Source organism: Leptonotus elevatus, chromosome 5, assembly GCF_054856555.1.
Source record: "Leptonotus elevatus isolate MCC_2025b chromosome 5, RoL_Lele_1.0, whole genome shotgun sequence".
NCBI classification, from domain to species: Eukaryota; Metazoa; Chordata; class Actinopteri; order Syngnathiformes; family Syngnathidae; genus Leptonotus; species Leptonotus elevatus.
This window is the reverse complement of record NC_141243.1, coordinates 8927738-8950086: the sequence shown is the minus strand read 5'-3', so window position 1 is coordinate 8950086 and position 22349 is coordinate 8927738. Positions and strand designations below refer to the sequence as shown.

Below are 22349 nucleotides of genomic sequence, written 5' to 3'. Positions count from 1 at the left end.
GATATTGCAAAAAATAACTGCAGTGACAGAGAAATAGGCGCAAAGTATCATAGTCTATGTAATTCACAATGTTGTGTTCGACTGAAGCGGACCAAAAGTACTTTTGACAGCGATGTTGAAAAATATTTGCTGGTATGACTGATTTTATTTGAGTGATAACCGCTGCAGTGCCCAAAACATTCCTAATTAAAATTGAACAGCACGAATAAACTAACCACCAGAGGGTACTAAAACTGCACAAATGGATTACAACCTTGCATTTTTATTAACAGACATGCTGTTTTTAATATTGTAATGCTGACGACGACATTGTAGCAATTTTAATATTGTGATATCAGGATATTGCCATTGTCGTTACATCCCTAGTTAGAAGTGTAATTGTGAAATCAAATTAAGGGTTGTGCTGCATGACAAGGTAGCAGCGAGATAAATAGTCCGCCATGAACCAAACTCCGGTTTAACCTAATAGACGGGATGGCTTTCTCATGCGTTTGGTAATGGACTTGATACTAGTACTGTAGAGCATTTCACCTCCATAAAGATGCCGACAAGAGCGTAGCTAAACTCAATGTTGTTTTGACCATTTGTTCCTGACAGAGGTATTCTTAGAGTTCGAAGATTTAAAAAAATATTTGGTGTTATCGTTTCTTTCTAATCTTAGCGTGCAAAATGTTACGGGCACGTATGAGTACGTCACAGTCAAAACAAAATTTACATTTACCGCACTGCTACGGTATTCTTCAGCCGCATCACTTGCCAAAATCAAATTCAAATGTCACACATATGCAACAGTGAGCGGTATTTATATCAAGGTATGCATATTGCAACATTCTTTAAAGTCTGTTTGAACACATATTTGGCAACGTTGTCGTCTGTATGTGAAACTTTCAGTTGGTCAATTGCATCCCTGTGTTTGCTTGCCAGTTGCAACAGTAAGCTTATGTTGGGACTCTACCAGGTACAAAATGCCTTTTATTGCAGGAAAAACAGGAGCTGTCAATAAAATGGTTGGGCAAAGTCAAGTGGCTGCGGTGAGACTAAATGAGAGTCACTGTGCATTTTTGTGTGTGGCGGCTTCGGAGTTGGTGTTGAAACAGACATGCTCATTGCAGTCATGCATGCTGTTGTTGTCATTCTTGAACCACCACCACCCCTCCTCCTCCCGCACACGGGGTCTGACTGATCATAACACAGCACAGAATGCATGTGTGCGTGCGTGCACTTGGCTTGTAGGCGACAGCGCCCCCCCGCTGCGGAGCACAGAGTCAGAGTCAGCAGGTGCATCTGACGCAGAAAGGCTTTCCAGCAGGCAGGGCCAGTTGGGGCACCGAGAGGGAGAGGAACCACGGGAATCTCGGCTCACAACTCTCACGCAAAATCAATGAGAGGAGCAGGAGGAGACTGGACGTCATACAAAAATACCTTTGCTTCAGTCATGTATGTAAGTAACATTTGGGTTTGATTTTATGGATGAATTGGGGTGACGTTTGTGTGGAAGTTGCGGAAGGATCAGCGAGGGATAAATCATTTGAGTTAAATCTGTCATGAATTGTTTTGTTTTTTTTAAGAAAAGAAAAAAAATCTGTCATAAATTATAAAATATTACCGAGTTGCAGTCTGGTAGGGAAATACCCCACCCCCCACACACCTCACCTTAGTTAATCATGCTCGGGCTTTTGCAGAGGCAGTGAAGTATTCCTCTCACATTATTGTTAAGCATTAGCGAACCGGCCTCTGCTTTTTGTCTGGAGAATGACGACCCTGCTGTGGCTCAGGCCCCGCCGGGTCGACAAGACGGAGCGACATAGAGGCACACTGTTCCCAATGAGTGATTGAAAGGAACAATTGTGGCTGAGATGGCGTGTGGTCGTGTGCAATGAGGCTGTGTAACCAAGACAATGTCACCACATGGCGCAACTTCAACATCAACACCTCTTTCAAGGAGCTTATGTTTTAATGTTTGTCAAAATTACTGTAAAAACTAACCCATGGGGCTGCTTAATTGTTCCAGTCCTTACTAAACTGAAATCCATAAAAGCCTGTGGAGAGACGGTACATATTTCAAAAAAGACTATTGCATTTTGGTTATAGATGCAGATTCACCATTTTGTATCCATTTGGAATTAGAAACCTTTTTTTTTTCAACATTTTCCTTCAATTCAAGCTGAATAATGCATGAATATTAAAACTCATTCACTGCCATTGACGACTATAGACGTCAAAGATGGAGTTTTCCTGGACTGGCAGTGAATGACATCATACATACTCAGTTCTGCGCAAACAAATGGACGATTATTATACCCAGTCCAATTGCAGAATTGAGAAGATCCGCAATGCTGCCATCATCATAGTGATCCACTTTTTATTTTTAGAACCAAGTAGTGGCTTTCAATGTCCTTGATCAAGGAAGCGCTTCTCGCTATCCACACAGACGATCACCTGGCATGTTTACGCTATTCCTCCCTCATTGGCTGCCTCCTCCCCTCACGTCCACCCTCTCTGCACACCGACAGCCACTCATTGGCCGGCGTGCGTTCTCAACGTGGAGATTATCCTTTGGAAAGGCTGTCTAGACTCGCCTCGGTTCTGATTCTCTCTCACTCTCTCTCTCTCCTGCAACAACGCCACAAACCTGCTCAAGTCTCACTCTGCCTCTTCCGCTCTCTTCCTGCCTCCATTCATTCCCGTCATCAGCTGCTCTCGCGCCACATCTCCTTTGCTGTCAGTCACACGCTCTGCCTTCTTTTGGGGTTTATCTGACCAGCTTACCCCCTACCAACCACCACCTCCATCCACTGTCGCTGAATTGTCTTCACCCACTTTTTCACAGATATGGCTACACATGAAGGTGAGTGGAGTTGACTTTCAGGATTCCTCTCTCTCTCTCTTCTCACCACATCCCTGTCGTAAACTCAGTTAGCCATCTGTTGCAGTGCCCTTGGATGTCAGGTGTATCACAGCGATGCCGTTAGTCATCATTCCGTGCCCTTCTGGTCCTTTCAGCGTCCGTCCGGTCACGGTCGAGGGAGGGGAGTCGGGGGGCCGCTGTTGACTATGCCGCCGCGTGCTAATGCGGACCCGAGCTCGTGACACGGGTGTTTCGCACCAGTTGTAGTTGCGGTGGTGCTGCAGTGGCATCTCAGGCAGATTAATGAGCATTGTGCTGCAAACAGTGAGAGGAGGGATGGGATTGTTCGCACGGCGTGCAATTCCACAAGCTGACGTTGTAGCTTGACATGCAAGTCTGGCATCAGGACGTTATTTTCGGTAACGCTACACGCACTGTGCAAATAAAGCTAGTTTCGAGCCTTTTTGAAGTCTTGTTGTAAGTCTTTGCAGCTCCTAACCAGCTGTCATCTGCAAGCTGAGTTGCTCAGATTTTTCGAACTTTGAGCTTTTTCCCATCTCTGCTTCTGTCTGTATAAAGTGGATGAACAGCAAGCTCAAATCATCTTTTGACGGGTGTATTTATCTGTCTGTGTCTCCTTTGACCTCCAGGAAGAAATTGCCTGTGCCAAAAATAATTCTCAAGAGCTCGTTGTCACTTTCAAGTGGTTTTTATTCAGGTTTTCAGGACAGGACGTCTCGTCAACAAAGTGCACCGTTGGCTCGTTGTTCCTTATGTTGGGCAATATACAAACATCGACTCACAAACAGAAGTGGATTTTCGGCAACTGACTATGAACTGTGCACATGATTAAGTAATATTTTACGGCAGTGGCCAATGATGGTAGGATAATCAGCTTTGCCTTTTTGAACAGCTGCCGCACCCAAATAGGGAAGTTTGTGTTGGGTAAACATGAATTTTGTCAGCATCAGCACCTCGGACAGTGGTTGTGCAGGAAATGATGTTCAGTGTTGACGGAGAGGTATTCATTTAACAGGATCGTTTTTATTGTGGTTGTAGTACGCAGTGCTGTACTGCATCATACTGAGATGTGTTTAAATACCACCATGCAAATTTAGTATTATGAATCTGTGCTCTATGTTTTTTGCCAGTGAGTGCATATTATTATGATTGACCTGTCAAAGTTCTTATTTCATATTTCAGTTCATTCTTAAACAAGTCACAGTTATCCATGCTGGTGACTTTGAATTTCTGTTTCTGTTATTTTGCCGAGGGCTGGTGATACTTTTCAAGCTTTTTATGACTAGACTCGATATAAGGTCCCGCTAAATAAAAGAATGGCCTTGATGCTGGTTGCATAAGATTGTATTGTGGTTTCCAATGACTCATCAAGTAGACACGCAGCTTGACCTTGAGTTTGCTGAAGTTTCTTTGAATATGATGAAGGAACAAGTGCAGCTCAATACATTGAAGTACCTTGAAAGTCTTCAAGATTGAGAAACTTTATTTCATATATTGCTGTACATGGAATCACTACACATAGAGTCAAATGTTTTATGATTTAATTACAATTATTATATTTTTTATTGTTGAATTTACAGCTGCCAAAACCCCCAAATTCAGCTCAAGATATTCAAATATTGCGCAAGAAAAAAAAAAGCAGTTTGAATAATGGATGGACGGATATTCAGTATGGAAATTAGGTACAGAATTGCGCCAAACTTCTTGCTATTATGACCAAAACGTTCAACCTATCTTTACAAATATAACAAAAACAAACGTGAAATTCACAGAAAATATGTTATCTGATATCTGATAAAACTAGAGTTTAATTTTTTTTGACTATTGTTCTAAAAAGTATGCTACAAAGATAACATTGCTACCCACAGTGAAGCATGGTGGTGGCAGCATGTTTGTGGGCATTTTTTCTTCAGCTGGAACTGTGATCCTAGACATGGTAGATGGAATCATGTAAAGTTCTGATTAGCAGTCAGTGTTCGTACAAAACCTTTAGGCTCCCAGCCTTGCCCAACTTAAACCTTGTCATTTGTTGACTTATCCAAACGTGCATTTTTACACACATTTCCCAAGGTGCTCACAACTTCAAAGTTACATTGGCATGAAGGAAGATTCGTTTTCCCTTCTAGGACGATTTCACTTCACCAAATTGCGCTCATTGTGTAATGGCTTTTAAAGCACGTGAGAGGCACATTATACCATATAGTTCAATATTTCATGTGTTTAGAAGCATAAACACGTTTTTAACCACACACTCCACAAATTAAGTTGGCAAATGTGCCGCTTGCTGCGCTCAAGGCAACTCATTTTGGAATATGCTGAATATATTGACTTTATCCCGTAACCCTGACACAGGCTAGAAGATGGGCCTCATGCTTCTTTCCATTATGCAGATGTGAGGAAATGTTGAATCTCAGCCGAATCGGGTTTATTAATAAGAGGAGAATATTAATCAACAACAATTTAAAATGCACAGATGAGAGTTTGTCGACTCATCGTAAAAGACTTGGCATTTTTATACAACTCTTTGATTCTACTTTGCAACTGTAAATTGCACAGCTGTGGAACCTTTTTCTGCAAGATCATGGAAGAAGGTCAAGTCCAAAATAGTAAGTACTCTTATCAGATCCGAACAAATACTGTACATTTCTGAGCACACATCTTACCTGAACAGATACAGATCCGCAGAAATACTGTGGCTAATCTGAACAGCTTGGATCTACCCAAATATTTCTTTGATACACAACATGATCTGAAAACACATAGCACATGATCCATTTGGAATGGCTCCTTCAACCTGAGTACAACGCATTAAGAATATTGAAAATCAGTATTATGTGAGGGGCTTTTATTTTATTTTTTTTGGAACGTTTTTGTGAGATATTGCTTGTAGAAAATTTGGTTGGAAAACCTCTTTAAATTAGAGTGAAACAATATAACTTGATTTTTTTTTTCTCAACATACAGTATCGCCTCGACTCCGTGGTTACATCTGCTACTTGGAGAAGCCCTTCTTTGATTGGTTGACAATTTTCGTTGAAATTATTAGCCAATAATATCATACACAATAAAAACTGTTGGGTCAAAAGTAACCCAGTTATGGATCAAAAATGGACCCATCCACTTTATGGGTGGTTTTATACAAAATGACCCAATTTTTGGACCCAAGTAAAGGATCTGACCAATATTTATGAGTTGTTGCACTAAAAGACCTATTTCTTGACTAAAAGTTGGGCCAAATTGACCCAAGCAGAGGATCAGTCCATTTTTGACCCAGAGTTGGGCTATTTTTGACTCAGCTGTTTTTAGAGTGTATGGATTGAAATTCTGAGGGATTCTCCTAATCCACGCATCAAAATAACTGTGACGTTTCAAACGGCTTCAGTTGCCCTAAATGGCACCAATCGAATGTTATTGGCTCGTAGAGCAGAAGAATAGGTTGTTTACATCTATCATGAATGTATTTTTTTTAATGAATGATTTTAGAGGCCTTCGAGGTGCTCATTAAATGCTTTTGATAAAATTCCACTTTGATGGCAATCACTTGTCATGTTGCTACTAGAATTCCATTTCCTCTAATTTATGTGTCCCAATATTTACTCTTTGATGCTTTTGTATAGCGGCTCCTCAGAATGGTCACAATGAATGCATGGTCAAGCACAAACCTTCATCAATGTAAATGGGACAATTCCCACCAATCAATCACAATCACATCGGCTTCAGAGGCCTTCACGGACACCCTAATGCAATTTCCATCCGACTCGCAGTGTCAGTATCACATGACTATAAATGTAGTTACAATGTAGCTGTGGCACAGCTGCTGGCATGAAAAACAAGGTCAAACAGATAGATGCAAAGAAACGTGCCCCAGGAGCTTCAGGCACACGGAGACAGGAAACGTAAAAAGCAATGATGTTCAAGTGGTCAGGTGTAGTCAGGATGCACAGGTCGGCATGATCCAATAAAGATTGCAATGTTGCATAAGTCTGGCATTTCCTTGCTCGGTGGGAGCAACAGCATTCCGTCCTTCACCATCATTTAACAGGAAGTGTTGTAACCTTCTTAAGGGAGCTGTATTACCCGGCTGTAAATTATTAACCTGATGTGGTTTAGTGGTAATCATCTCGGCGGACGAGATTGTCGTTTATAGCATCTTGCTACCCAGTCTGTCGACGGGTCCTTTTTGCTGATTCATGTCTGTGGGAAAGGTAATAATAATAGCCGTCTATTGTCAGTTAAATTAACAGCCTTTTTAGACATTTGACAGCCAAGCGTGAGCACGCTTTATACAATCCTCCGCGCAGAAAGGGGAATTAACTACGGAATTAAATAGCCGTCAAGAATAAGATGGCACATACTGATCCAATGTGGTTTTCACCCTGACTCAATCAAAGCCACTTAAGCTTTTATGTGTGTGTGTGTGTAGTGGTCCAATGGGGGCTAGAGAATAGTGTGTGACCTCAGTCTTTCCAGATGGAGCTCGCCTGTGAGGAAGAGGGTAACTGCTTGCCCCCCACTCGCGACGGGCACAGCTCATGCTGAGCTAATCGACTTGTTTACATGGAATGATCCCTGTGAACAATTGACACAACCGTAGAAGGCAATGGTGCATTGGCCTCCTCATTAAAGCAACATTGTGTTTATGCTTCTAATTTTACATCAGCTTCAGAATCATTATCAGCATCTATGTTATTTCGATTCTAATTTAGGATGGGCATTGTAACTCACTAGGCGTTGAATAGATAATTTTACAGGTCGAAGTCAGGTCTGTTTTCTGAAGCTGAGCTGTGATCGGTTGTTAACTGAGACCTGAGCAACTGCGATGTCATTTTCACTCGATAGTAAGTGTAATAAAAAAGCATATAAATACGTCTTTGGGACACTTCAAACATTTAAAATAGAACATATTTATACGTTTTTGGGAGCAAATGAGTTAAAAAAGAAAGTCCTGATCCATTCGTCTAATCCGTCTCTCTTTCCTCTTGCAGGTGAGGGAACGTGCGGACAGGCTGTCTCACATTAAACTATGGAATGCTCTCTGCACCCACCATCACTAGTCTCCAATCTTTGGACTCTCCTCCAAAAGCTTAGTTAACAGTTGTGCTCCACCCCTCCACCTCTTTCCGACCAGGGGACGAAGAAAAGGAGCGGGCCTATCAAGTCCTCCGCAAGCACCCAATAACACGCGCGGAGCACTTTCACTTTTTAGAGTATTTAAGATTTGATTCTCTTCTTGTGTACGGGGAAAAGCAAATCAAAATGGATCTGGATTCGTATCTGTGGATGGTCATTTTCGGCTTCATCATCGCCTTCATTTTGGCCTTTTCGGTGGGCGCCAACGACGTGGCCAACTCGTTCGGAACGGCGGTCGGTTCCGGCGTGGTCACGCTGAAGCAGGCCTGCATCCTCGCCTCCATTTTTGAGACACTGGGCTCCATGTTGCTGGGGGCCAAAGTGGGCGAGACCATCCGTAAAGGCATCATCGACGTCAACCTGTACAACGAAACGGTGCCTGTGCTCATGGCGGGCGAGGTCAGCGCCATGATCGGTAAGTTAACTTTTGATGACACTATCAGAGATGATTTGAATGGAATTGACCATTCAAAAATTTGGGGTCACTTCCTGAAGAAATTTGCTTCTTTTTTTTATGAAAGAAAGCACTTTTTTCCCGCCCCAAAAACTTTGAACTGTACTCTATAGCCGACATAGGATGACTGAGTTCAGGTCAGGAAAATTTTTGTGGTCACCAATCAGGAAACAGCTTAGAGTTCTTAATCGGTGTACGATTAAACCCCACCGGTTCAGTGAGTCAGTCTCAGGGGTTCGGCAGAGGTCAAAGCACACATCCGTGATGATACGCTTGGCCATCATTGGCTGCAGGTGTAGCGTGACGCTACATCAAATTTGGTGCGTTCAATAGTTGACTTGTGACTGTTGTGATGGTACATCATGTGATTTCTTTACTATTGTCATCCCTTCATACTTAATGTTGAGCAAAAAAGAAAAAAGTGTTCGGATTCACATATACGATAATGGAACATATGGTGTGCCGCAGGGTTAAATTCTGGGGCCTCTGCTGTTTTCATTTAATCTGCTCACCTCCGCTTGAGAAAACAGCAGTTGTTTTAAAAGTTAAGAACCACTGAGCTGGTCGATCGTCCACTTGTTCTGTAAATTGTTTCAAATGATGACTTAAGTCTTTAGATAGAGTATGAGTGTGAGAATGTTTCCATTTGAGTTACTAATTCTCATCTTTGTGTGAGATGTGACTTTTATTTAATGCTTTACATTTCATTGAACGCTTTACAGGCTCTGCAGTGTGGCAGCTCATCGCCTCCTTCCTCAAACTGCCCATTTCCGGAACCCACTGCATTGTGGGCGCTACTATCGGCTTCTCCATGGTCGCCATAGGCACCAAGGGCGTCCAGTGGATTCAGTTGGTGAAGATTGGTAATATAAAGCCTTTTAGAATTGTTAGCTTAAGATGTTGTGCAACGCTCCACTGCAAAGTTGTTGTTTTTTTTCCCTTTCTATTGACGAGCAGCCAAGCAAGTTGCTAGAGTTACCTCCCCCACGTGGTTTTAGGCGTGGGGCGCATGCATAATGAGTTGACCCGAGTTCATGTGGGCTGAACAGAAAAAACGAGTCGATTTGATGTCAAAATCATGTTTGAATTGCTACTTTTGGATATGCGTTTCTATTCTGATCACTTCTCTCTGTGTGCAGTGTCGTCGTGGTTCATCTCCCCCCTACTGTCTGGGCTCATGTCTGGAATCCTCTTCCTCCTGATCAGGAATACCATCCTCAACAAGGTGGGTTGTTGGAATTAATACACACCTCTTAATCAACTAAAGCAGCAATCATGGGGGTTGTGTTAGATTCCTTTTGTTTTACCTTAGTAAGGTCTGGTTGTACAACTTTTATGGTATCTAGAGAGAGTGTTGCAAAGCAGTGTGCTTTCTAGTTTGAATGGACAAAATTGTATTCATTAAACAGGCAGGACATCAAACATAAGCAATCATCTTTTAACAAAACCAATTTCAACATATTAACTTTTAAATTGGGTTTGTCACCAACAATTTGACAAATTGTTTTTGACAGTTATGTGAAATCGCCTTTTGTAAGAAGCTATTATTCTTATAAAAAGTGAGGCCAAACAAATCGGAATGTGTGTGGTTTTAAAATCTTTTTTTAACTGTCACCCCGACTTAGTGTCTGAATTTAAAAACAAATTGTAGACACACAGGCAGGCACGCACGTGCACAGCCGCACACACAGACTTGCTGATAAAAATCCATTTGCTTTGGCAACACCAGCGCATCTCGCATTATGTAACAGGCAATCTCTGGCAGGCGAGGAAGGAAAACGTGTGGCGGCTCATTATAAGGTCACGACTGCGTGATCGCAAGGATGAATGACTCACATGGCGTTTGGTTCGATCAGACTGACTGCAAACGCAGGATGAGCTCGTCTGTGTTTCGGCATGGTGAAAGGGGATTATTTGAGTGTTAATATTTAATGCTGACGGCCATCTTTTCTCTTTTTAGACTGATTACAAGAGCAAACATGTTTTGCAAAAGTTGGCAGTACATGTTTGACGTCATGGCCTGTTATCACAATTTCTAAACCAGTTTGTTGCAAAGGGAGCTAAACTGAACCTTTTATTTTTTTTTATTTTTTGGGGACACTGAACTATAATCAACCACATTCTAAGAGCATGTCCTGATTGGCCGCCATGGTTTTAGCGGTTCCTCATTTTATGACAGCGGACAGCCACAACATGTCGTCGTTTTGAAGTCACAAACTGCACATAGTGAGCTAGTTTTAGTACTAGTAGTGTAAGAATAAATCAGGTTCAGGTAAACAAGGTACTACTGTACTTACTTTGTTTATGTAGGTACAGCTATTTTTTTTATACATACAAATAGACTATGATTTTACCACTGTGTTAGCCTAAATTAGTGATAGACACTTAATACAAATCTGGCTTACTTTGATGCTGTGGTAATGGAACGCTGTTGTAAACCGAACACCAGTATGATGTGATGACAATCATAACTTTACCGGACGATCTGATTTGAGTTTATCATTTGGCGGAAACGTGGATCGACATTATGATACAGCCTCTTGTATCTCCTTTTATCTTTGAATTAGAGGTCAGAAATTGCATGTACACGCGACGCCCGACTCACGTGGTGTGACACGCAGGCTGGCGGCAGAACAGCGGCTCAGTGTTACAATAGCAGGAGGCTAAAAGGGTCCGACTGGCAGCGATATCAGACAACTATTTGCTAAACAAGTCTGACATCGGAGAAGCTTCTCATCAGCTGATCTGAGTCAGCAGAGGCGGGGTGGTGGGGGATTCCGCTGGTGTTGCTATGGCGGTGCCAGCGGCTTAGTTGACAGGGATTGGGGCTAGTCACTCGGCTCGGTTTTGATATCATGAGGGTTGGGAGATGTCAATCCCAATAGTATAGTTCAGGGGTCAGCAACCTTTCCTGTCAAAAGAGGTATTTTAGGCCAAATAAATAACCAAAAATCTGTCTGGAGCCGCAAAACATTTGAACATTGTGATGAACGAAAGTGTGTTCGTGTTAATGTAATGTACTGAGGGCCCAAGAGATCATTAAAACTGCATCATAACAGAAACTTTCTTCAACCTTTCATCTTCTGTTTTTGGATTATTATTACTAGTTATTTTTTGTGTGTAATTTTTCATACATTTATAGACTTTTCTGACTTATTGTCAAATTTCTGACATTTTTAGCAACTTTATGGGCATATGATAATTTTCTGCATCACTTTTTCCTTTTTTTTGTACATTTTATGGCTATTTTCTTAATAGGTTTTTTATTTTATTTTTTCGTTTTTACATTTTTTTTTTAATTTTGCCATCAATTTTCTGATTTTTTTTGGCAATTTTGTGGACATTTAATTGTCTTTTTCTGCTTTTCCTCTTTGAGGACATTTTTAGTAGTTTTAAAAAAAAAAAAACGTTTTCGTCTACCTTTGTCTGTTGTTTTCGAATATTTAATCATTCATTTTTATTTGATCATTAATTCATTTGTCATTCTTTACAGAGGATAAAGAATTTATGCCTGTGAATATTGTACCTTCCTGTGTTGCTATCCGTTCCTTAATCTATCGCAGCACAAAACAACAACAAATAAGTGTTTTTTTTCAGTGACTAGCAGAAGATGGGTTACCCCCAAAATTTTCCAAAAGGCGAATTTGCAGGCGGTTTACTGTAAAAAGGCTACAAATTACATTAATAAACCCACACATCAAGTTACCGAAGTGTTTTTCCTGTGCTTTCATTCTTAACACTGCAGTCTTATTAGACTCCACAATCTGCCCTTTTTCTTGTTGAATAAGTTGTCTCCTTACCGTGGCCAACAGGCACATGCTGAGAAGTACACTATATAGAGGAGACCCTCATTCTCCTTGCTTGTTGTTTGTTAGCATTTTCCCACGGTACTACTATGTTGAAGTAAAAAAAATAAAAAAACACACCACGCATGTTGAGCCAGTTGTGTAGTGTGGAAATGCGGCATATGACTCCCTACGTCATGTTTCCTGAAATTCCTTCCACTTTGTCTTAAATCTCTAATCTATGACACAAATCATATCTTCTTATCCGAAAATGTGCCTGTCTATCTTTTCAGGAAGATTCTGTCCCCAATGGCCTGCGAGCGCTGCCGCTCTTTTACGCCACCACCATTGGGATCAACACCTTCTCCATCATGTACACTGGAGCGCCATGTAAGATCTGCGTGTAGACTGACACCAACGTACGATCAAATTATCACGTCGGGCATAAGAGGCGATGCCGCCGCTGTAATCCGCTCGCTCAAAATTCCGACTGCGGGTGTGACAAAAGCATTGGTAGACGAAGGTAGTCGTATGTTGACACCGTGTTCTTACCTCATGACTGTGGCGCGTGCTCACTGGTTGCAGTGCTGGGGATAGAGATGCTGCCGGTGTGGGCCATCTTTCTCATCGCCTTGGCAGGATCGCTGGTGTGCGCAGGCGTAGTCTGGTTCTTCGTCTGTCCCTGGATGAAGAGGAAAATAGCAAGTAGGTGTACAGAACCCGCCGTCGACTCGTCTGCTTCTTGCCAAAGCCTCCCAAAAGTGTTTGTTTTGCTTACGCAGTACACACAGCAATATTTCGCAATCAAAATGATTAAGGCTTCACTTATTGGGATTGGCATTTCTACAACATTCTAATTGAGCCAGATGCATCTGTAATTGAGCCAAAGAGCAGAACTTGCACATCAAGTGAATATATCATGACCCACCTTTAACCCTGCACACGAGGCCAAGTGTACAAACACATTGTGACCTGGATGCCTGGAAGGATTATAGGTGACGTTAATCGGGTCATTATTACACACGCCTAAAATGAAGCGGTGAATGGCTGGAGCCGGGTTGTGTTTGGATCGAGTGTTGTTTTTTAACTCGACGGGGTGGTTTGCTGGAATTAGTTGGCTTTGAACCAGCTGATGGCTCAACTCGTGTACTGTTTTTTTCAGCGGGAAGCGCGCTCCATATGTTTGGCAATTCCCTCTCTGGTTATTATGGGGTCATTCTCCCGTCACGTGTGTGACTCAACAATTCTATGCTATAATTGAGACCTTATAAACTATAGGATATGTATTGTGTTTTTAGTTAGCTGTGTCAGCATATATAAGTAGTTAAGCTTTTTCACTTGGCTTCTCAGAGAAACTGAGGCAAATGTGCTGTGTGTGACGAATAAGTTCTCAATTATTACCTAAGTTTGAAGCCTGGAAAAACTTTTTTTTTTGTGAGAATGTCACACACCAGACGGTAGATTGGCCTAAGATCACTATTGATGTTTAACTATTGTTCTGTCCAGGGTGCTCTTTTACATGAAGCTGTCCGTCACATCTCCTTTTCCAGGTCGCCTAAAGAAGGAACAGGCTTTGTCCAGGATCTCCGACGAGAGCCTGGACAAGATCCCCGAGGAGGAGGAGGAGAGTCCCGTCTTTAAGGAGCTGCCTGGGGCCAAGGGCACAGATGAGGCTGTGCTGCCGCTAACGGGGGGCAGCAGCGAGAGGACCACGCGCACCTCCAACAGCGAACTCACCAACTTGACCAACGGAGGCAGCGTCATGCCAAACGGCAGAGTTTACGGTACGGCCTTTATGTTTATCATTTGTGCTCTGTGTAAATAGTGTCTTAAGTTCGATTTTATAAAAGTAGGCCTTCATTTTTTATTAAACCCGCCATGCAACAATCTTAAAGGGGAGGTCAACCTTAAACATTTCTTGACAATAATATGTTATATGTGACCTCACTAGTCTAAAAATAACATTCTGATTAATATTACATTTGTGGAATATGAGTAATGCAGCAAAATCCAGCCGTTTTTTTATCCATCTCAAGAGGCGGCCATTTTGCCACTTGCTGTCGAATGACAATGACATAAATGTTGCGCATGTCTCAGGTAACAACCAATTACAGCTCAGCTTTACAAAACAGAAAACTGTGATGTCATCTTCAGTCGCCAGCAAGTGGCAAAATGGCCGCCCCGGGGAATGGCTAAAAATGGCTGGATTTTGCTGCATAACTCATATTCCACAAATGTAATATTAATCAGAATGTCCTTTTTAGACTAGTGAGGTCACGTATAACATATTATTGTCAAGAAATGTTTAAGGTTGACTTCCACTTTAAATAAAACGCACCATCTACCGGTACAACAGTGGTTCCAAACCTTTTTTATCTTGTGTCACCCGAACCTTTTTGTCATGCGAGAGTAGGTGTTGATAATTTGATAATTGAATTTGAAGTTTTGATAATTGACACGGCCAGTGCTGTTTGCCTGCGTTATGGCACAAGTGGCCCTTGCATCCTTCATTTTTTCTGTATGTTGCCCTTGGCAGAAAAGTTAGGACACCCATGTGCTAAACGTTTCTAACTACATTAAAGAAATTATCTGGTACCACTTCCTGTTTCATCATGCAGGCCGCACCCACTCAATGACCAACGGCTGCCTCAAGTCGCCGGTCTCTAACGGCAGCTTTAGCTTCGACGGCCACATGCGCAGTGACGGCCAAGTGTACCACACGGTGCACACGGACTCAGGTCTGTATAAAGACCTGCTACACAAAATCCACCTGGGCCGGATGGACGACAACGAGCGCCCTGCCGCCGGCGCCGGCGCTCCCGACAACAACTACCGCCTGCTGCGTCGCAACAACAGCTACACCTGCTACACGGCGGCCATCTGCGGGATGCCCGTGCAGCCCCTCATGCGCACGGAGTCTCGGGACGACAGCGAGAAGCTGGTCGGGGAGGGCGGCGGCGGCGGCCGCAGCAACAGCGTGTCCTACTCCAAGAAGCGTATACGGTACGACAGCTACTCGTCTTACTGCAACGCCGTGGCCGAGGCGGAGATCGAGGCAGAAGAGGGCGGCGTGGAGATGAAGCTGGCTACCGAGCTCGAGGGGGTGGAGGAAGAAGGGGGATCCGCACCTATGCCTCTGGACGACCTGGCCGAGGAGGATCACGAGGAGAAGGACAAGTCGGAGGTGTTTCTGCTTTTCCACTTCCTGCAGATTCTCACCGCCTGTTTCGGCTCCTTCGCCCATGGAGGCAACGACGTCAGGTACCGATATTGTATCTCGCTGGCGTTATACCTCCAAAATCGTCACTTTTCTCAACCTCCCCCCTGTGCAGTAATGCCATCGGACCGTTGGTGGCGCTGTGGATGATCTACGACCAGGGTGGTGTGATGCAAGACGCCCCCACTCCACTCTGGTTGCTGTTTTACGGCGGCGTGGGCATCTGCGCTGGCCTGTGGGTGTGGGGCCGCCGGGTCATCCAAACCATGGGGAAGGACCTGACTCCCATCACACCCTCAAGGTGAGAGAGGACGCACGGGCGGGGTCGTTGGCCAGCGTGAGTGGGTTTATCCAGAAAACATGTTGGACGTCTGCACTTACTGTTTGTCATTTGATTGCTTTATTTATGGCCTAGGAGATTTTGTTTTCATGCAGATTATTTACATGACTTTACTGCTGTGTTTATGGTGCAGCGTAAGAATCCCTCTATACTTCCTGTTTTTCATTTCATTGTGGCGTTTGCATATTTCCTAACATTGCGACTGCATTGATGTAGATTAGTGATAGACGACGGTGCACAGATTTGGGTGATGTCGCCGCTGCGGGAACTGAAATGATCCCTTTCATTGAATTATTTGTGGAAACGACTGCAGGCTTTGGCTTTGGATTTTGAGATGATTACATCAAGTGTCATTCTGGTGAAAGAGAACCATGTAAAAGTCTTCATTTTAAGATGAAAGTTGAATTCACTATGCGTAATCACTAAATAGACACTAATTGCTGGCGCTGGAAAGGAAATTACTCTTTACCTTCAGGATTTTAATTTAAAAACACCTTTAGCCTTTTTTCAATAGGATGACTAATTTCCACTGAGTGCATTTCCAAGTGTCTACTAATGAAGCTGCACTAATTTTTCTGAATGGACTCTAATGTCTGTAATATTAGTTTGGCCTTCAGACAGAGAAGGAAGCGGGAGCGACATGCCTCTAGTTGTTATTCGGTTCTCCCGCTTGTTACATAATAATCATGAATATCTCATAAGGCTGCAACACATAAAGCCCAAGGGCTCACTCTGTCCTCAATCCTGAGACCCAAACAGCGGTCAGTGTGTTCCTGCGGCCTCCCGATCGATGCTTCGGCCTTCTCATGCTTGTGTGGGTTTTTTTCAGCTTCCTCCCAAATTGTGAAATCAAGCATGTTAGTTTCTAGGCATGATGGCCGATACCAGGTATTGCAAGACATTGGTACTCGTGAAGGATGCCGATACCAGCCACCTGTACTAGCAAAACAATAATAATGAAATGGAGTAAGTCTTCCTTGCCAGTAGTTGGCGCTACACTGCGGCTGTCTGACACACCGTTCACGTCATCGTGTTAATCGAAATTGTTAGGATCATAAGTAGTAGTGGTATCCGTATTGGTGAGTACTTGTACTGTATTGGTCTGAAAAAACTTCCATTCGGTGTGCTGTATATATGAGTTTAAATTGTTTGTCTATGGGTGCCCTATGATTGGCTGGCAAACCTTGCTACTCGCACCAAAGTCAGTTGGAATTGGCTCCAGTGCACCTGTGACACTAATGGGGGGCAAACACTGTGGAAGATGGATAAGTGGTTTGATTTCAACGACTTGGCAGCAACCAGCAATGGACGCAGCTAAGTCAGGTCCCCATTGTTTTGTTGCGCCCCGACCCCTCCTTTTTTACTCTTTTTTCCCCCCCTCCTCTAGGGTTACATTGGGCATTATCTCCCACCATTTTAAGATGGTCCACCATTTTGTTATCACTAATTGTGGCCCAGCACAAATTTCAGTTCCTCATATCAGCTTTTACATAAGTATATACTTCACTTCGCTACTTTTTAGACAGCTTTTAAGATATATAACACACACTCGGACTTATTAGATTGGAGTACGTTTTACCTCCTTTATTTTTGTGTGTGTCTGTTTCAACTTTTCTAATCAGGGCTATTTCTCAAAAACTAATACTGCATCAGCTAAGAGAGACTGACGCTTCCTACTTTGGGGTTTTGGGTTAGCAGATATGGATCCCAACAAAGACATACTTAAGCACACAGCTCACCGGAACAGATACGGACTGCACAAATATTTATTTGTACTTATCTGAAAACTCTCACACACCCTTTTGTTGTTTTTGTTTTTATCGGTTTTGAATCCAAACAAACGTATCTGAGCACACCACTTACGTGGACAGATAACGATCCGCATAAATACTGTAGCTTATCTGAGCAGTTTGGATCCGGCCAAATATTTCTTCGAACACAGAACTTTATCTGAAAACTTGCACACACATGATCTTGTACACACCTTTGGAATCTTCTCTTGTGGCCTTACTCTTCTTCTTCTCTGCTTGCTCGACTAACCACAACAACCAGAAGGAGGCTTATTCTCAGTTGGACTATTTACTGGATGCCAGAAAGATCTGCTGGATGTGGAAGAAGGTCTAATCTGTCCATAATGGTTTCCACTCTTATACTGTCTTGGCCGCCCAACCATAGCCCATGTGACAGTGTGTGACCCATAGATAAGATACAGAGTTCAGATAGGAAGATGCCGAGCGAGGGCAGGTCACAGCGACATAACGACCTAGCTCAAGTCACCTGTAAGAGGCCTAATCTAACACTAAACTAGTGGTTTTACTATGGAAAATGTTCTTTGAGTTGATTTTAAAATCTCATAAGTCGGTTGATTTCCCCTTTCATCCATCAAGGGCATTTCTTTGAACGGCCAGCCCTTATGAGTAATAGTCACGAATGTTCAAGGATTCTCCTTTGCCGTGTGCCGCATCCGGCATCACGAGAGGCTTCAGGAAGTAGTTTGGCCTTGTGGGTGAAGTGAAGTATACAAGTGGAGGAGGAGGGGGGGGGGGGGGGGGTCACCACAGTGGGAACGCTGGCGTCAGTCCGCGTACCAGACGAGGGACGCCAGCCCGACTCGTCCTTTTGTGCTTCCCACTTTCCTTCATTCCATCATGCCCCGTCCATTAAACCTCTTCAATGTGTGCTTAATGTTCTTCCTCTCTTCTCCCCTCCTTCCCCCGTTCCTCCTCCCGTCCTCATCGGTTTGTCTTGTTTTGTGTCTCACCGCTAAGTCTCGTTCCTTTTCCTCTCGTCATTCTCACGGCCTCGCCATCTCATCGTTTTCCCCTCTTCCTCCATATCTCCTCTTCCTTTGGCACCTTTATTCCTTCCTTCCTTTTCTTCCACTAATCTCCCCCCTTTCCGTCACCGTCACAGCCTGTTGCCAGCGCTCAAAGACAAATTTGCTCTGGTTGGTCGTTCTAAAGGAGCTCCTTCCTCCTCTGTCTGTTTCCATGCCTGGCTGTGTGGGAGCCAGCGCAGGCCAGTGTGTTAATGTGCTTGACTGGTTGTGCCTCTATTATGCGGTCTCACATTTGTTTGCGCGGACACTGGAGATGCACATTGCAGCTTTATAAAGAGTTTAATAGACGGAAACATTTATTTTCTTCCTTGTCAGCAACTGTTGCTGCTCCCACGTGGCTTTGCCAACCAGCCACTGGGAGGAACAAACGCTCGGCGCACACACTCCTACAAATGGACGACAAGCGTTGGAATGATTTTGCTGTGCCATTTAAAAATATATATATATAATACTTTTTTTTTTTTTTTAAAGGTCCACCTTTATTTTCTTTATTTACTTTGTATTGCGTCAAGCTGTGTCTTTCACTTCAGAAGGTCAGTGTGTCAAAGCCGAGCAGCGGTGGAACATCTGGAGAAACTTGAACTGCATCCTAAATAGTGTGCCTCGGGTTCACAGCAGGCTCAATATGGGCTGTTTGTGTTTGGCTCAATGGCTGTAAGTATCAAGAAGACGTGAGAAGATAAATAACTAAGGAAGACGTCACATGATTTGCCATGGTCCTCTTCTTCCATTGAGGACAGCCTATTTGATGTCCAAGCGTGAATACTGCGGAGGCATGAGTGTCTTCAGACTGAGGCGCTGTTTGGAATCCACATTTTCACCTCAAGTTCCGTGAACTTCTAGTTCTACTTCTGTTCATAGAGGTCAAGGGTTCTAATAAAAACGTATTGCTGTAGACCCCACCCCAAAGGTTTCTGGACCTTTCGAAAGAAATATTACCAAAGCAGTTGTCTTTCGACCTTGATAAATCACCCCAGAACTAAATTCAGACAATAGTTAGCGCAGTCCAGAAAGTTACGAGTTTGTGTGGAATGAAATCATAAGTTCATTCGTCCATTTTGTGAAGCACTTACGTTAGGGGTAAACTGGAGTCTATACCAGCTGACTGAGCGAGAGAGCGATTAGAAAAATGTCATAAAATGTATGTCTACTTAGCAAATGATGTTCTCTTCTTAATTTATTTAGAGTAAAACCTGTTTATTTGAACACAATGCTATTATTACATTCTATAAATGGAAACTAGTAGATACGGAGGCAAATTGGTCCTACTACCATCCAACGGAAGAGCATTTAACTTTTGTGCCTGTCACTATATGTCACTGACATAGATGAACAGATACATTGTTTGTCGGAAATTATCATTTTCAGACTAATCAAGTGAAATTGGATGTGCAGGTTTTTTTTTTTCATGTTTCACATAGTACGTAGTGGAAATATGAGTCCCACCTCATGTAAACATAGCCGTGCGCATGAGAGAGAGAGAGAGAGTGCTAAGCTAATCGTATGTTCTGTTATTGCCTGTGTAGGTGTTGAGCATAATTGAAATAGCAATTGCGTGACTCGCCGTGTTAAGCGTGCTTGCTTGGAATGTGGTCAGATGGTGCCATCGGCAGCCCCCCTCAACACCAGCGCTCCCCCACGCGCTGTGGGCAATTCAATGAAAAATGTTTCTTTGCTCCTCCTCCTCCCTCCCCCCTCCACAGTGGATTCACTATTGAACTGGCGTCCGCACTCACAGTCGTGTTGGCTTCCAATATCGGAATCCCTGTCAGTACCACACACTGCAAGGTATGGCAACCCGGCGGGCCCCCTTCGCCGGCCCCCTCAACTCAACCCTTTGTCCTTTTGCAGGTTTTGTCCGGGGGATGAGGGTACGCACGCACGCACTTCCTCTTGGGCCACCGGTCATTAGGCTCAAAAGCACACAAGATCAGGCCGAAATACCTCCGCGGAGGTGGAAAGTCCCAAGGTTAAACCAAAATGTGATTCACATCCCAGAACGGTCATACGCATCGAATGTTATTTCAACATTCTCAATGGTTTTTGGGGGAATACTTGGGTAAATAAAAACAGCATTTTTTCCATTTAAGATTTTATTTTTAAACAAAATCTGAAATATTTAGTACAGAAGAAACGTTAACCATGTTAAATTTAAAGAAATGTTCATTCTTCTTTTGTTTTGATTCTGAGCTAACTGACACATTCGCTACTCATGTTGTCAAAGGGGCTAACCAGTACCTGTTGTCATTTATTATTATTTTTTTTTTAAGTTTTAACATTCACAAAAAGTTTCCTTGTCACTGTCAAATTTTTAACATGTTAAATATTTCTATGCGATAAGAAAAACTGTTTGTGACCGTTGAAACTGTTTGGTAATAGAAATAAAAAAAAAATTAACGAACCCGAAAAAACAACATTCACTCCGTGCGCCCCCAGCCTCCTCCCCTAAGCCTTTGCGACCCAGTGAGATACGGGTTTTAGGAAGAAGTGTCACTCAAAGATAAAGAAAGAAGAAAAAAATACATTACAATGATTTTCCAAACTATTCTTGTGTGACAAAACACAAAAGTTATCCTTTTAGTCTCATAATGTAGTTGTAGACTTACAATTTTTTGATCAAATTATGATTTTCTTAACGTAGGAGGTTCACCTGTATTTCAAAATGACTCCCTATAATCAGGTTATGGAGTTTATGTTTGTGAGATTAAAAAAAAAAAAATCCAAATTGGGCTTGAATCATTTGCTGAACTTGTCAGATTCAGTATTGATTCAGATTCAGTGCAGCTGGATTCTGGCAGCCCACTTAAAGAAGTGCGTGCAGCCCCTCTCCTCCGCCGTTTTACAGGAATGTCAGATCCAGACCGGAGCACACGGGACACCCGGGGTCCTCCTTGGTGACCCCCGCCCCCCTTCCCAAACAGCATGGTGCCTCATCCTGTCTCATTCCTCTTTTCCATTTCTCCTTGTCAGCACTCGCATGGTTTGGCGTGTGGGCCCTCCACCCTCCCGCGCTTGGCTGCGAAGCAGACCCCCCTCTCCCGCCACCAAAAAGCCCCCCACCCCTTTTCCCCTTCCCTCCGCAAACCCAACCCTGCCCACCTGTCACAACTTGTTTTCCACTTTTTTTTACCTCTCCCATCTTTCTCCATTTTTGTCTCTCCCCCTCTCTCTCTCGCTCTCTCTCTCCCTCTCTCCTCATCTGTCTTCACAGCGGATTTTGCATTGAAGTAATGAGTGCGCTAACAGTGCTTGTTGCATCAAATGTGGGCATCCCAATAAGCTCCACCCACTGCAAGGTATCCCAGCCTCTGGTCGTGAAGCCGCGCTTAAACAGAGCTCGGCGTCACACGTAGATGACAGTCGCCAATCACAGCTCCACAGTTGCCGTTTTGCTCCTTTGTGCAGTTTTTCCTCATGTGATGTCGAGAAAGACGGATTGTGCTAAACATCCACAAGACATCCAAAATGCAAACTGTAGCAAGAATAGTCCGTTTTGTTGTTTGGAGCTGATGTGAACGCGGACAAAAGCAGCATCTATGTATGGTAGTACATAAACATTGTTCGGCTGTTTATAACAGGTCGAACAAATTTAAATTTAGGCATTTAATCGATTTTTTTTTTTTACATTTGAGCCCAATGTATCAAAATTTGGCATTTTATAAAGAAACATGGTATAAATCTCCCTCTTCCATTTGCCATCATTTAGAAATGACAGC

General features: G+C 43.2%; 1 protein-coding gene across 4 annotated transcripts in view; it reads left to right on the top strand.

The window, feature by feature from the left end:
- The window catches only part of slc20a2 (solute carrier family 20 member 2), a 44189-nt gene that overhangs the window by 15362 nt on the left and 6478 nt on the right, over positions 1-22349 (top strand). Inside the window, exons 1-10 of one of the 4 annotated variants that reach the window (XM_086075469.1) lie at positions 1351-1441; positions 7854-8413; positions 9175-9315; positions 9592-9677; positions 12531-12627; positions 12823-12942; positions 13788-14021; positions 14856-15498; positions 15570-15755; positions 20337-20421. In XM_086075469.1, the coding sequence (XP_085931595.1) occupies positions 8125-8413; positions 9175-9315; positions 9592-9677; positions 12531-12627; positions 12823-12942; positions 13788-14021; positions 14856-15498; positions 15570-15755; positions 20337-20421 (1881 nt within the window). In that variant the 5' untranslated portion in view covers positions 1351-1441; positions 7854-8124. Of the gene's footprint in view, positions 1-1350; positions 1442-2613; positions 2849-7853; positions 8414-9174; positions 9316-9591; positions 9678-12530; positions 12628-12822; positions 12943-13787; positions 14022-14855; positions 15499-15569; positions 15756-20336; positions 20422-21844; positions 21930-22349 lie in introns of those variants that run through there. The other 3 variants (XM_086075468.1, XM_086075470.1, XM_086075467.1) reach the window with 3 other exon arrangements.